Raw genomic sequence first — 16,610 nt, forward strand, 5'->3', positions numbered from 1 at the left:
GCAAGAATGGACCAGCTCTGTCTCTGTGAGGTGGGGTCAAAGGTGTTCTTAGGAAGGACAGAGTCATGGTTGAGGGGGCTTCTGAATTTTCAAATGGGTGTTAATTGCCTCCCTAACCTTGTTAACTTCTATACATGTCTCTGAGAGGGATCATGCCTTGTGTTCATGGACCATCAATGGCCTTGACACACCTGTAGAACCCATACATGTCATGCTATGAGTTGGTGAGTGCAAGTTAAACCAGTTAAGGCTGATACAACTGTCATTAATAGTTTTATGCTCCAGAACCAAAAAGAGATGCCAAAATAAACTTTTTTTTACCTGAAAACTTTTTCTGGAGCTTGTACCCCTGTCACAAGGTCATAACCTCTTTCCAGCGTTGTGTATGGCCATGGTCTACATGCAGGAAGAATTAAATACAGTTAAGAAATGCTTGATTATTCTAAATCATTTGAAATTTGTTACATACAACTTTAATGTTTTTATTTTCACGGACCCTGCAATATAGATAAAAGGATTCACAGAAGCAAAAGATAATCGGGCACAATGCAAAAGAGAGATTGTGAATATCTTGTGAAAGAGTCAGACTTAAAGGAAGTGTAGAAGTTGAAGAGAAGGCAAATAACTGAGGCAATTTTACCCACAGGACTTGGATGGAAGATTTGGGGGAGATCCCATATTCTATGTAGTTCTAATTCCACAAGATTCTTCCTCTCCCCCCCCCCCCCCCCCTTACTGAAGTCAGCCTGATTGACTTGATGGTGTATCATATTGGGAGCACTCTCTTGACTGGGCTGATGCTGCTGCAGTTGATTCTACAATGGAAAGTCCATTCCCAGGGCTGGAGGAGTGGGTGTTAAGGGTGTTTACTAGCTGGGGAAGATGTGAATATAATTTATATCCCTGTATGGAAGTCAAAGCAAGCCATGTTGAGACGTTTGAAGCAGAACTAGAAAAAGATCCAAGGGAGAAGGAAAGGTGGATCTGTTAGTAGAGTTAGATAGGGTAATGTGGGAGGAGACTTGTCAGGAACAGAGAAATCAGCTGAGATCTGATGGGCTGAATGGTCTATTCCAGTGTCATATTATTTTCTGGGTGCAAAAATCCTGAAGCACACTGGCATAGAATATAGAGCAGTACAGAAACCAGCCCTCCAGCCCAGGGGTCTATGCCAAACATGATGTGCTGTTGAACCACCTCTGCTACTTGAACATGTTCACTGAATATTCATGTGTCCATCTAAAAGCCTCATAATGCTACTGTCATATTTGTTTCTATGACTACCCCAGGGAGGTCAATCCAGGCACCGACCACTCTCTGAAGCAAGCTTCCAGGTTCAAGTGGGAGAGTGATAAGAGACACCTGTATTTTCTACAGTACTTACACAGTCAGAATATAAATACGTCAAGTGACAGACAGTGTTAAAACACACAGGTAAGAGGTTTTTCTTGCCTTTCTGTTACCCAGATTATAGATTCAAAGTCTGATTTAAAATGTGATGAATCTCACATAAAGAGGACACAACATAGAGAAATTATGTGTTTTTGTTCTTTGCCATGTTCTTGAAGGAATAGACACAGACAGTTTGTGCCTGGAGCAACCGGTGTTTGAAAATGATCAGACTCAGGGCTAGAACAAAGGATTCTGCTCAGGTTGCATTGAGGGTGATAAATCAAGAAGGTAATTAAGCCTTGTAATCTTGTGCCAGAGCCAATTAAATGAGACACAGGTGAAACGAGACATAGCTAGCTGACCCTCAGCCAATGGAATCAGAAGTACAAGAATGAAGAATTTGGGGGAAGGAGCACTGAAAACTCTGAAAACCAACCATCGTCCCATGTCAGAAGTGTAGAGATTTCATTGGGATCAAGAGAAGTGCCTGGCCAGCAGAGACTTCTATTCCCAGATATTACTGTTTCTATTCTTTGATAGTTTTGGCAAAAACCAAAAGGGAAACATTAGTGGGTGTGCAAATGAAAATGAAAACTTTATCACTGAAAATTAAAACTCTATATTTAATTAATTAATACAGATTATCTTGGTGCCGAATCAATCATTGTTGTTGAGGGTAGAAACAGAACACCACTCTCATCATCCCCCAGGATCCCATCAAATATGCCGACTCCTTATATTCTAGCAGTCTAAGTGTTGTCTGCGAATGACTTTTGGTTTTGTTGTTTTATTTTCTGAGAGTGAAAGTGAGAGAGAGGGAGAGAGAGAGAGAGAGAGAGAGAGAGAGAGAGAGAGAGAGAGAGAGATCTGAAGTGTTAGGTCACCATTAGTATGGTTCCTTTCAAAGAGTATGTGACAGACATGGTGCACTTCTCTGCTCATTCAGGTGATCTCCAACTGCATCAATCTTTAGCTGTCAAATCTCAGTAAAACAAACAATTTGCTGCAGGAACTTAGCAGGTTGAGGAGCATTTAGTGGACAACAAAGAATCATAATTTCTGGAAAGAACTCTTCTCCAATAACTTTTTTTCTCCACTGATGCTGCTGTATTTGCAGATTCCCTCCATCAAACTGTTTTTTTGCTCCAGGTTTCAGCATCTGGAGTTTATTTTGTCATCAAATACAGTAAAACCCCTGTTATCTGGCACTGATGAGGATTGGTAAATGAATGAACTTGCCATCTGCTTGAGGTTGCATGTTGCACAATTGGCAAAATAACACCAATTTCAAACTTCCGTATTTTTTATCCATCTATTTTCTACAATTTTCTTTTCCAATTGCTTGAGGCTGTTGGTTGCTTGAATTCCAGATAATGGAGATTTTACTGTAACTCTATTTTGTTGGTACCACACCTTCACTCACCAGTTCTCTATCTCTCACTCTTCCCCCTTCCCTCCTCAAAAATCTCTCGTGTAGACTGGTATGCTGTTCCACTACATTCTAACTATGGTCTAATTTTAGTGAATAACTCTCCCTTGGATTGTAATGTTATAAATGTTGTGTAATAATGAGGTGTTGCTCTTGCTATTGTTTCAGAATTGGAACCTATTGTCATGAGCAAGTAATGAAATTTGGTGTTTTGCGGTGTTTATACACAAATATACCATATTTTATTTACCGAACTAACCCTTCATTTTGTCCCCAGTCACTTCTCACACAGAGATGCTTGTGGATTGGATCTGGGCTGTAACCATCATGACATCCACATTCACCTGAAAATAAAAGACAGAAATTCAACTGAGATTCAAGAAAAGATCCCAGATCACTCTACCTTCCAGGAGGAAGCCACAAAGGTTCATGGCCTTCACTCTAAAACATCACAAGCATTTTAACAAGTCAATATCACTCCAAGCCCACTTTGGATTTAATTTACAGTTAATTAGAACATCAAATTTATTTTCCATTTCACCTCTTTAAAGAGCACACTACATTCCCAACACTAAGATAATTCCGTCTGGCTTTTGGGACCACATCCAATTAAACAAGGAACATATTCTCCATTTCAATTTATTCAACAGTTATTAACACATTGATGACAGAACTGAATAACCAAATGAACAATTTCTTGTTGAAGACAGGGCTGAATATTCAAATTAACAATTTACAGACATTGAGAAAATGCCCATTTATCAATAGAATTAATTGCCAGTTTTAAATGTTTCCAACTGCCTACTTTAGAAGAATGATCAACATACCATATCAATGTATTTCCAAAAGCCGTTTATTAAAAGTAATCTCAGTTACTGAAGATCCCACATTATATTTCAGATTTTTGACTGAATACTCTTTCATTTGTAACCGCGTGAGACCCTTGGCATGTAAAATGACCTTGCTGGAGAGTAACAAAGGATTTCACATTACAGTACTGTTCTGAAACTGAACCGTGAGTCTGAAAATTGCATCATATCAGGGAACTAGTGTGATAGTTGTACACCTGAACTCTCTTAATGTCCTCTTGCCCTGCTGCTGCCAATTAGTGTTGACTTTATGAACATTTTGCAACTGGGTTATCTTTGGCTGAGAATGGAATTGAAGATGGCAGAGTTTATTTCCCTTGTGACCCCCAATAAGTAACAAATTCATCCTTTCTGTCTGAGCTGGCTATAAATAGAAGCAAAAACAGTGGACTTGAAAGGTAGAACACAATGCACTTACACATCCAGTTCCCTAACACAGTAAGATAACTTAGTTTCAGGAAGATTAAACTTTGTAACAAGTCTGATACAGTTGCTTCCTAGTCAAGTGTTATTAGAGTTACTGTTTTCTCATTTGAAAACTGAATTCCTGCCTCCCAGTTTCACATACAAAAAAAAATCATTCAATTACTTATTTACAGCAACTTTGGATTTGTGAAATATCCTTAACTTAAATCTGATCTCATGTTAAAGATTAAGAGTTCTGTTCCTCATCCAAGAAACTGGGAAGTTGCGATCTATGACTTGTCTTTTGATTCAAATATTACAATTGGTAAAATGAAGAATCAAATGCACATGGGAAAAGGCTAAAAGAAATGTAACAAATTTTAACAGAAGCTTCAAGTTAACAAAAGAAGAATATTTTTTGATATCTGCACTTTCAACACTAGTTAATCCAATATGCAAGTTCTCATTGAGCTGAGGAATGGGGAAATTTTTACTTCCACATGGAAATGAATCTGATCCCTGGTACAGGACTGCAAGCTCTTCATTCATCACAGCAAACTGCATTTTAGTGTACATCAGGCATATTTTGAACGCAAGTTTATCAGTCAATAACTTTGTCTTTCTATTGCTTTTCAGCTCAGAAGAAACCAACACCAATGTATTCATGGATATCTTCAGCATTTCTCTCTGACAGGGCATGGTACCCACCTGGTTCAAGTAGGCGTCAATCATTCCGGTGCCCAAGAAGAGCAAGGGAACCTATCTAAATGATTATTGACCAGTGCCACTCACATCAATAGTTCACTTATCGTGGCAACAGTCCTATGACAGATGCCATCTCACTGGCTCTGACTCTACACAAGGCCCTGGAGCACTTAAACATGTAAGATGCATTAATCAGGATGCTTTTTATCAACTGTAGATCGGCATTTAACACCACCATTCCCTCAAAACTGATCAACAAACTCGATGACTTGGGACTCAATGCCCCACGGTATAATTGGATTATGGATTTCCTCACTTCCAGACCACAATCAGTGAGGATTGGTAAGAACATTTCCTCCACAATCTCCATCAGTACTGGAGTACCACGGGCTGTCCCTGCTCAAATTAATTTACACCTACAACTGTGTGGCTCAGTATGGCAACACTATCATCTAGAAATTTGCCAACAATACCACTGTAGTGGGTTGTATAAAGAAATGTGTCAGCATTGCAGGAGGAAGATTAAAAACTGAATGGTACACCAACAACAACTACACACCCAATGTCACCAAAACTAAGGAGCTGATTATTGATTTTAGGAAGGGAAAGCCAGAGGTGTACAATCCAGTGAGGTAAGTTCTTGTCCTGAGAGTTGGTGCTTCCATACCAGGCAGTGATGCAACCAGCCAGAATGCCCTCCATGGTACACCTGTAGAAGTTTACATGAGTCTTTGTTGATATGTCAAATCTCCTCAGACAACTCAAAAAGTATAGTTGCCAGCGAGCCTTCTTTGTGATTGCATCAAGGTGGAGGCTCCATCAGAGATCCTCGGAGATGTTGAAAGCCCAGAATTTGAAGTTCTTGACTCTCTCCATTATGGAGCTCTCGATAAGAACTGGGCCATGTTCCCCTGACTTCCTCCTCAAGTCCACAATCATCTCCTTGGTTTTGCTTTCATTGAGAGCAACGTTGTTGTCATTACACCATTCAACAAGCTGATCTATCTCCCTCCTGAACGCTTCCTCATTGCTCTTTGTGATTATTCCAACAAATGTTGTGTAATCAGCAAACTTGTAGATGGCATTGGAATTGTGCCTGGTACAAATGAAGCGTAAAACGAGTAGAGCAGGAGGCTAAGCACGCATCCTTGAGGTGCGCCTGTGTTGATGACCTGTGAGGAGGAGACATTATTTCCAATTTTTACTGACTATGGTCTTCTAATGAGAAAGTCAAGAACCAGTTGCAGAGGGGGGTACAAAGGCCGAGAGTTTGTAGCTTCTTGACCAGCACTGAGGCAATAATGGTATTGAAGGCCGAGTTGTAGACTATAATTTGTACAGATTATGGCCTTCCAATGAGAAAGTCAAGAACCAGTTGCAGAGGGGGATACAGAAGCCTAGAGTTTGTAGCTTCTTGACCAGCACTGAGGCAATAATGGTATTGAAGGTCGAATTGTAGACTATAAAGAGCAGCCATATATATGAATTGCTGTTTTCAAGGATGTCCAGAACCGAATGGAGAGCCAGCGATATTGCATCTGCTATGGAGTGATTGTGCCAACAGGTAAATTGCAGTGGGTCTAGATGTATACTTAGGTACATGCTTATTATGGTGATGATCAGCCTCTCAAAGCATTTCATCACAGTAGAAGTTAGTGCTACTGGGTGGTAGTGGTTGAGAGAACCCACACTACACTTGGTGGGTACAGGGATGATTGATGCCCTTTTAAAGCTGGTGGGAAGGTCTGACTGCAGCAATAAGAGGAGGAAGATGTCCATGTCTTGACTAGTTGGTTGACACAGACTTTCAGTAACCTGCCATGTATGTCATCAGGGCCTGATGCCTTGTGAGGGTTCACTCTCTTGAATGATGTTCTGATGTCATGGATTCTAGTAGACACTGTTTGATTCTTCTTCTCAAAGTGGGCATCGAAAGTGTTCAGCTCATTGGGTAAGGAAGCATCACAGCCATTTATAGTGTTCACCCTCACTTTGTAGGCTGTATCGGCCTGCATTCCCTGACATACCTAGTGTGCAAAGATTTTGTACAGATCTCGATTCCCAGCCTTAAACCCCTTTGTTCTTGCCCTCAGCAGGTTGCAGATTCTCTGAGTCATCCAGGGCTTCTGGTTAGGGAACACTCGGTATTTGAACATGGCCACACATTCATTCATGCAGGGCTTGATGAAGTTGGTGAAACCTGTTGCGTGTTCATTCAAGTCTATGGATGAGTTCTTGAATATGTTCTCGTCCACTGATTCAAAGCAGTCGTGCAGTTGCTCCTCCTCCCTCGACCATACTTTCAATGACTTTACCACTGATGCTGTGGTCTTCATTCTCTGCTTGTATGGCAGGAGTAGAAGTACAACCAGGTGATCAGACTTGCTGAAGTGTGGTCATGATATCGCTTGGTATGCATTCTTCATTGTGTTTAGCAATGGCCGAATTCTCGCATGTGGTTGTAGTTTGCCAGAGTTACCTTCAGGATGGCCTGAGTGAAGTCTCCCACAATAATAGGGAAGGCATCACAATGTGCTTTCTCATGGCTGTTTATCACAGTGTTCAGTCCCTCCAGTGCTAGCCTGACATAGCCTGGGGTGGAATGTACACTGCAACCAGGATGAAGGCGGTGAACTCCCTCGGCAGAATGGGTGATACTCGATTGCCAGATTTTCCAGGTCAGGGGAGCAGGACTGCGACATGACCATCACATTTGTGTACCATGATGAACTGATGATGACACAGACGCTGCCTCCCTTGGTATTTCCAGACATTGGTGTTTTGTCAGCGGGATGGAGGATGTAGCCCTTGGGCTGGAGCACCATGTCCGCAATGTCTGTGTTTCGCCACCTTTCTGTAAAGCACATCACGCAGGACTCCTTGATGTTACCAAGGGAGAAAACAGCTCGATAATCCATGCAACTATCATTGGTTTGGTGGTAAATATTGGTCAGGATAGTGCAAGATATTTATTACTTTCCTGCCAAATTTTGTTATTCTCATGAGCAGTCCAGCAAATTAACCCACACATTGTACACCAGAATAAGCAGAATACAGACTGCAGTTACAGAGAGACAGACGAGTTAAAATAGAGCAAAGGCAACATTATTTTATGAGCATGAAATACATTAAGGAGCCTAATAATAGTGGGAAAGAAACAGTCCTAAAATCTGATGGTGTGTGATTTTATACCCCTGTATCTGCTTCCCAAAAAAACTAGTATGGCTGGGGTGGGATCAGTGGCACAGCTTGGAACACTGTTGCCTAACAACTCCAGGGAGCAGGGTTTGATCCTGGCATCAGGTACTGCCTGTGTGGGGTTTGCAAGTTCTCCCTGCCACCATGTGAGTTTTCCCCAGATGTTCTGGTTTCCTCAGATGTTCTGGTTTCCTCACTCATCCCAAAGAGAATCAGGATCGAGGTTCCTAAATGCCCTGTGTGCATAGCACACAGTACTTGATCTTCTTTGTTTGTTCTGTTAAAGGCACAAATGGAGGTGCCACTCATTCAGCACCACTATCAGGATGAGAAACAACACTGTCCTTTCGGTGCGTATCCCCCGCCCCTGCCTCCTTCGATGCTGCCACTTCCTGGACTCCCGAAACTCCATAGCCACATGGCCTCCTATCTGCTCAAGTAGTGAACCTTAGCTCCACAGAGTTATCCTCCTCAGCCCCTGGTTCCAATCCCCCCCAAACAATTAAGAAATATGTCAGCGCCCGAGGCCTTGAAAATCCCAATCCTTTTCCCTCATTCCAATAAGCTGGTCATCAATAGCCTGTGGCCTGGTGTAAGCCACTGAGCTCCACACTATTTTTTGCCGGAATCTCCTACCCTGTAGGGTCCTCTCCCAGACTACTTCTTCTTGGCGGCAGGGGGGTTGGGGGAGGAGGGCAGGAGAAGAGGTGGGGTGTATGGTACCTTATGGAGGTTCGCTGCTGCCCCCAGAACACACAACCTTTGTGGTCTGGGCTGTTGAGCAAGGGGCAAGGGGCAAGGGTACTGTCATCTTGGTCAAGAACCCCATGGATCTTCAATTTTTTTTTAATTGCCGCAGGCTCCAATTTGCAGTGTTACAAGGTCAAACCAGCAACCACAAAGAAGGCATATCACACAGGGGTAAAGATGAACAATTACTTTATTAACAAAAATTCACCTTCAAACTTAATTCAAAAATCCTCCCTTTTATAACAATGCTCACTGGTTACTATGCAAATATCTATAACAGTGTAAAACTAATAAATTCCCCATCTGAAATATAACATGATTAAAATCTAAGCTACACTTCCAACCAGCCCACAGAAAAACTTAGACATAAAACACACAAGACTCACAAAACTTTGATCTCGACTGAAGCAAAGATCATAAAAAAATTCAGTTTGTTTGGTAAAATGAAGCCAAAAGATCTTTGAGAGAGAGAGAGAGAGAGAGAGCATAAAATTTGAAGTTGTCCTGTGTTGCTTGCAGAGAGAGGAACCACTGGTTTGGTCCAGATCTTTCTGGCTGCCTTCGGAATGTTCATCCTTTTTGAAATCCCAACATTCTAAACTGTCCTCCAGACCATGACTCATGCTCTGGGTCTTCTTCCACTCCATAGCATGGAGCCTCCTTCCATTCCACTCTTGGTTTATTATCCAAGTCCAGAATTATTTTTCATTTTCTGCACATGCTCAGTCTGTCTTCCACTCTCTCAGCAGTCCACCTTCACTTTGGTTCTCTAAGGCAAACTGTCACTTTTTAACATAAAACCACACAACACATAGGCCAATACACAACACAGAACTCTGTAACAGCAGGCAGCTCAAATCTGCACAGGAAAACCTGCACATGGCTGTTGGGTAGGAGGACAGGCAGTAGGATACCATAGAGCAGTGCTAAAAGTTGCATCACCCCTCCTCCTGGTCTGCACCTGCAGCAGAGCTGATGCAATAATGGCTGAAGCAATGTCACCATCTTGATTTAAAGTCAATTGGTGACTGTACAATATCCACTAGTGGAGGTTTGTGTGAAAAGAATCAAGGGTATTTGATAGCTATAAGTTGCAGGAACACAAGGCCACTAGGAAATTAGGAATGGGATTGCTCCTCATGGTTTGGTGGACCAAATGGTCTTCTGCATTGCAATAAGTATCAGATCTGACAGATATTGTGCTCCTTCCTCAGTGCTGCTTTGATATGCAAGTGTAAATTATCTGCTTATGTTCCACATCAAGTTCAAGTTTATATCATCTGACTGTATATATAAAACCCATCGAAAATATGTTTCTCTGGACCACAGTGCACACACGTACACAGGACATAATATCATATATGTTCCTGAAGATACATATAATTAATATTGTTTATTTACTTGGATCTAGGATACTGTTTATTAGTCTCCCAGCCTGTGGGAAGAAGCTATTTTCCAGTCTGGCAGTCCTGATTTTGATACTCCTGTACCTCCTCCTTCAAAGCTACCTGGGTCAAAAGTGCTGTGTGCTGGATGGAAAGGGTCTTCTATAATTCTTTGAGCTCTATTTAAACAACATTCCTGGTAACTGTTGTCAACGGAGGAAAGAGACACCCCAGTGATCATCTTAGCTGTTTTAATGATCCTTTGCATTGACTGCCAGTCTGATCTTTTGCAGCTACAATACCACACAATGATGCTGCCAGACATGTGACTTGGCAACCCAAGAAAATATTACTGCCATTGATGGCTGAAAATAAATTTGCTTTAAAGTGGACCTAACATGACTCAGGCATAAAAATGGAAATATCTGTTATTTTATATGTTGGCATGCACCTTCTTTACTTGACAGAATCAAATACTGAGAGATATCAAATGATTGGTTGCCAAGCCTTCTGAACATGGTGTGTATAAAGCATTGATCAGCCAGTTGTTGGAGGCAACAGACTGATCGACAAAAACAAATGAAATATCTCTAGAAACAGATCTCAAGCAAATAAGAATATATTTTTAAAAATAAAGATCATAAAATATCAAGGGCAATTTTCAGATGAAGTTCAAATCTTACTTAGATTGAATCAACACTTCAATCCATACATAGAAGGGCTGACAAGGAAAGTTTAGCTGATTAGCCCATGCATCATTGGTTCACGACATTGATTTCTCACTTTTAAAGAACATCACCCCGCTTATAAACCATGCAAAATCATCTTTGACATCTCTGCCTGAGTTGATCGCAGGTTTTCAAAACATGTCCAAGTTTCAAACAGCTTTATATTAGCTGGAAATCTTTAAATGACTGTTACGTTTGTAGACTATAAATGCAGGTATTTATTAAGGCTCAGTGTCTCACCTGACTCCCAAATGATATCCCATCTATCCAGGATATGAATTTGCCTGACCCATTTCTAATTTAATCCCATCACTGGGTGTGAAAGCATCCCTTCACCAAAGCTTCATCAACTTCAATGGGCAGTGGATTAAACACTTCATTGACTTATAGTTCAGACAATAAACTGGAGAAAGTCTTATTAAGCATTAAATGGACAAGTAAATAGAGCTATTACATATTGCAAGCTTTTAACAGCTCCTTCCAGGAAGATTTAAAAAAAATAAGCAAACATTCAGATCCAACACATTAAATTGAAATGTAAACTAGAGCAGAAACAATTTCCCACTCAGACACGTGGCTTCATGCTGATCAAAGTCTCAATGGCTTGAGTATGACTGTCTCATGGCTTCAGGCAAGTCTATCAATTGGAACAAGTGAGACACAGGACTACTGATCAAAATTTGTAGGCATCAAAGAAATACAAATCTCCCATTTTGTCAGAGTTATATTCAGAAATACAAACCAATGCCAGAAAATAGATGTAATCCCAACATACTCCCCACCCATAACTCCACCCTATCTCTTTGCCTTCCCCATTGCACTCATGTATAAATTGATAATGTGTTTATTGTTAAATTTAGTAAAACCCCTGTCATTAGGAATTCAAGCAACCAACATAAAAAAAATTGCAGAAAATACGGAAGTCTAAAATTGGCGCACCTCATTGTTAGTTTGCCAATCGCGCAACACGCAGTCTCAAACAACAAGAAAGTTCACTTGTCCGGCACCTACCAATCTCCACAGGTTCTGGATATCAGGAGTTTTACTGTACATTAAATAATGTGCGTGTGCATTGAAATTCTTACTTGCTGCAGCCAAACCGGTACCTCATGGCAAAAAAACTACATAGTATACATTAAATTAAAAACAGATAATATATATAAAAGAGATAAAACATTGATCCTATGTACACTTCTGTATATCTGGCATGTTAGATATGAATACACTTGTTCTTTGAAAAAGAACATTCAAATGCATGCAAAAATGTTTCAAAATTGTTTCGATTTATGTCACAATATATTCAGAATATCAGGTAACACTAGTCTAGTCCTTCAATTCCATTTTTTCTTTGCCAATCATCACATGATTTCCTCACCTACAAAGTGCTCAAGATAAAAAAAAAATCCACCAAATATAAGTTTCCAAAGCTTGGGTTTCAATAACGTTTACTCTAATTTTGCCTTTGTTTCAGAGAATATAGGCTGATCTTAATTTCTTCTTAAAAGACAATCTCCTCATTCCAAGAAGGAACCTATCACATTCATGCTACTTTAAGAGGAACATACTTTTTCGAAGATGTGGAGACCAAAAGTGCATCCAGTACCTCAGGATAAAGAATGTTTTTTTCTTCATTTACTTCAAAGTGCACTTTGCTGACAAGTTCCTCCCACAAATCAATTTGATAAATCCATCTTTGATTGGCCCCAAGCTATAAACATTGTTGATTCCATCTGGTTTCAAAAGTTCATCAAGCAGTGCCATGAGCGTACGCAAAGACAGGTACTCACTACTTGCAACCTACACGACTTGCGTCCATCTGCACATATGACTGAATTTTTAAAAAGATATATTAAAAAATGTAAAATATACACAGTTCATGTTGTATTTCACAAACTATAACAGTGATACAGGGCATGTAAGAGCAAAAATATGCTTACTTAACTTGTTAGTTGGCATCCTGGGGTCTGTAAGCTGGGCGCAACTATCTTGATTAATGTGCGCATGCACAAACATCAGTAGGTAGATGCATAGCAATGGTTCACATACTGGAGTTCGGTTGGCACGTGAATTCAATATCGTCAGTATTCCCTACTGTCGCACATGCATCAACGGAACTCCATTATGCGAACCTACCGAAAACATGTGTATGTGCCATCCAAAGACTCATACATGCTCATAGGAATCAAGAGGGCCACCCCAAACCCTAGGACCCTGGAATGCCGACTAACAAGGTAAGCATGGTCCAGAATGTGAAAAGATTTGCCAAGGTTGATTGACAAATTCAGGAAGTTTTAAGTTGTTTTTGTCAAATCTATCATGGAAAATGTTTGTTTAAAAAGTTTTCTTTAAGAGTTCAGTACTCCCCTGCACAGGCAAAATTCCAAGATACGACCGATTATTTGGTCCTCATTACGATCGTAGGTTGGGGACTACCTGTATTCTTAAACCTCTGAGGAGCAGAGGGTTTACAATCACCAGTGTGAAGACATTTTATTCACCTCAGTTCTAAACAGAGCAAACAAACAAAAAACATGTTTGCATATTCCTTGAGATGACATCTCAAGGAATCTTAAAAAAACATTTTTCTTTGCCTCTAATGTTTCATCCTCTACCACCACTCCTGGCAAGGCATTCCAGGCCTCAACAACTCTCTGTGTAAAAAACTTACCCCTAATGCCTCCCCTATACTTCCCTCCCTTTATCTTATACATATGTCCCCTAATGGTTGTTATTCCCACCCTAGGAAACAGGTATTGGCTGTCCAACCTTTTTATGTCGCTCATAATTTTGTACATCTCAATCAAGTCCCCTCTCATCCTTCTACACTCTATGAAGAAAAGTCCCAGCTTTGCCAACCTTGCCTCATAAGACATGCCCTCCAATCCAGACAACATTCTGGTAAATCTCCTCTGCACCCTTTCCATAGCCTCCATTTCCTTCCTATAATGAGGCGACCCAGATCTGGACACAATATTCCAAATGTAGTCTCACCAGAGACTTATAAAGCTGCAACATGACTTCTCTACCTAATCTTCTGTATAATCATCCAGTGCATTAATAAAAATCACGAAGAGCAAAGGACCGAGAACTGATCCCTGTAGCACTCCACTAGTCACTGCCCTCCATGCAGAGAACCTCCCTTCCACCACTACTCTCCGTCTTCTTCCTGCAAGTTAATTTTTTTTATCCAGACAACCAAGATTCCACTAATCCCATGCCTCTTGACCTTCCGGATGAGTCTCTCGTCATGCCTACATGAAATCCATATAGACCACATCTACCACCCTACCCTCATCAATTTCTTTCATCACTTCCTCAAAGAACTCAATTAAGTTCACGAGGCACAACCTTCCCTTTACAAAGCCATGCTGATTATTCTTAAGTAAATGATACCTCTCCAAAGGCTGGTAGATCCTATTCTTAAGAATCCTTTCCAATAGTTTACACACCAGAATTCTCCTTTTTACCCTTTTTTAAACAAAGGGATTACATTTGCCATTTTCCAATCCTCTGGTATCTCCCCCATAGTCAAAGAGGATTGAAAGACAATAGCTAATGCTCCCACAATTTCTTCTCTTTCCTCCCACAGCAACCTTGGGGATATCTCAGGTCCTGGGGAAATATTAATGTTATTTAGAAGATCTAACACTTTCTCTTCCATAATCACCACCTTGTCCAGCACATAGTCCTGCTCGTTTTCAACTTTATCCTGATCAAGGTCCTTTACTCTTGTAAATACTGACACAAAGTATTCATTCAGGACCTCCTTCCCCTCCACCCCCCCCCCCACCTCCCCCAACTCCTCTGCTTCTAGGCACATTTTCATCTTTTATCATTTAGTGGTCCTACCCTTTGTACTGACAATAACCACAATAGCAGTGCAAGTATGAGACAGCTTTAATAAACTAATATGTACACTAGGAGGTTTTGTCTCTCTGCAAGACAAACCTGGAAGGCTAGACTGTAGCTCTGGACTGCTTTATATACAAGGTCACCAGGATGACCCCTGGTAACTTAGTGGTGTAATTACATATCACCACACCCTTCATTTTGGCCTCTTTCTATTTTTTACTTAAGCATGGAATGCCTTGGAGATATCCTTAATCATACCTGCCAAGGGCTTTTCATGCCTCCTCTGAGCTCTTCTAATTTTCTTCTTCAGCTCCTTCCCGTCTTCTATATTTTTCTCCTGAGCCCTAATTGTTCCCTGCTTCATATATCTAATGTAAGCTTACTTCTTCCTCTCTACGTCACCTTTTCCTACCATTTTTTTCCTTGTCCTAGTGGGACACACTGGACCAGGACCCAGCTCAATTGGTCCCTTAACTCCCTCCACATTACTTCTGTGCTCTCCCCCTTGAACATCTCTTTCCAATTAATATTCCCTAGTTCCTACCAAATCCCTTCATAATTAGCTCTTCCCCAGTTAACCACTCTCCTATTTAGCCCGAGTTTGTCTTTTTCTATAGCTATACAGAGGCTAATGGGGTTGTAACCAAAGTGCTCCCCCACGAAGAGGTCCACCACTTGACCTGGTTCTTTACCCAGCACCAAATCCAGTATGGCCTCTCCTCTCATCAGCCAGTCCACATATTTTGTCAAGAATCTTTCTTGAACACATCTAATAAATTCATCCCCATCTATTCCCGTTGCTGTAAGCAGGTCCCAGTCAATATTAGGGAAGTTAAAATCTCCCATGACTACAATCCTGTATTTCCTGCACCATTCTAAAATATGCCTGCTTATCTGTTCCTCAGTGTCCGGGAGACTATTTGGGGCCTACAGACTACTCCCAGCACAGTGATTGCTTCCTCTCTATTTCTGATTTCCACCCACAATGACTCAGTGGACTCACCTTCCTCAGTGTCCTCCTTCTGTACAGCTGTGATGCTATCCTTAAACAACAATGCCACTCCCCCCTTCTTCCACCCCTCCTATTTTTTTTAAAGCAGCTATACCTCGTACCTGTATCATCCAATCCTGTCCTTCCTCCAATGAGGTTTCAGTAATGGCTACAACATCATAGTTCCATGTATTGATCCAAGCTCTAAGTTCTTCCCCTTTATTCTTTATACTCCTAGCATTGAAATAGATACATTTCAACCTTTCTGGCTGGTTGCATCTATAATTTGCCTCCTTCCTGTCTTTCCTCAACATAGGACTCATAGCGTCCTACTACCCTAGTCTCTGCATTCACAATCTGATTCTCACCCACCCTCCCCCCCATCAAACTAGTTTAAACCCTCCCCAACAGCTCTATTAAACCCTTCTACAAGGATATTAGTCGCCTTCCAGTTCAGCTGTATCCCATCCTTTTTATAGAGGTCTGACCTTCCCCAGAAGCAATCCCAATGATCTAGAAATCTGAAGCCCTGCCACTTGCAACAACTCTTCAGCCACATAACTAAAGTGACCAATGTATGATATGGAATGGTCAATTATAATTTTTTTCATCAGTTATATTTGACTCCAGAGAAATTGAAAAAAGTATGGGTTTAGTAATTTGGTTTCTTGTTTTAGATGTGGATTATGTACTGGAACATTTTTACATGCAGTCTGGTCCTGTGTTAAAGTACAACCATTTTGGGAAGGAATTAGGTTGTTTTTGGAAAAAAAATATTTAAAATTAAATTACCATCGATTTTTTTTGTTGGAATATATTGTTTCTTTGAAAGTATTAGGGTTAAATAAATTTCAAATTGCTTTTGTACGTTTGGTGCTATCTGTAGATAGATAATGTGGAGGTTAA

At 40.8% G+C, this 16,610-nt stretch overlaps 1 protein-coding gene and 1 long non-coding RNA gene across 20 annotated transcripts in view; one reads left to right on the forward strand and one right to left on the reverse strand.

Annotated features, from left to right (window-relative positions):
• The window catches only part of LOC138760976 (astrotactin-2-like), a 1,981,947-nt gene that overhangs the window by 1,066,937 nt on the left and 898,400 nt on the right, over positions 1 to 16,610 (reverse strand). For 17 of the 19 annotated variants that reach the window (XM_069932424.1, XM_069932434.1, XM_069932413.1 and 14 more), the window contains 2 exons: positions 3,072 to 3,165; positions 322 to 396 (listed from right to left, as the gene is read on the reverse strand). In XM_069932424.1, the coding sequence (XP_069788525.1) occupies positions 322 to 396; positions 3,072 to 3,165 (169 nt within the window). The remainder of the gene's footprint in view (positions 1 to 321; positions 397 to 3,071; positions 3,166 to 16,610) is intronic. The other 2 variants (XM_069932420.1, XM_069932396.1) reach the window with 1 other exon arrangement.
• On the forward strand, positions 3,104 to 10,448 carry LOC138761083 (uncharacterized). Its single transcript, XR_011356105.1, has 3 exons — positions 3,104 to 3,246; positions 4,732 to 4,978; positions 10,160 to 10,448. It is a non-coding gene; the product is annotated as an uncharacterized lncRNA (long non-coding RNA).

The sequence above is a fragment of the Narcine bancroftii genome, chromosome 1 (assembly GCF_036971445.1).
Source record: "Narcine bancroftii isolate sNarBan1 chromosome 1, sNarBan1.hap1, whole genome shotgun sequence".
Taxonomy (NCBI): Eukaryota; Metazoa; Chordata; class Chondrichthyes; order Torpediniformes; family Narcinidae; genus Narcine; species Narcine bancroftii.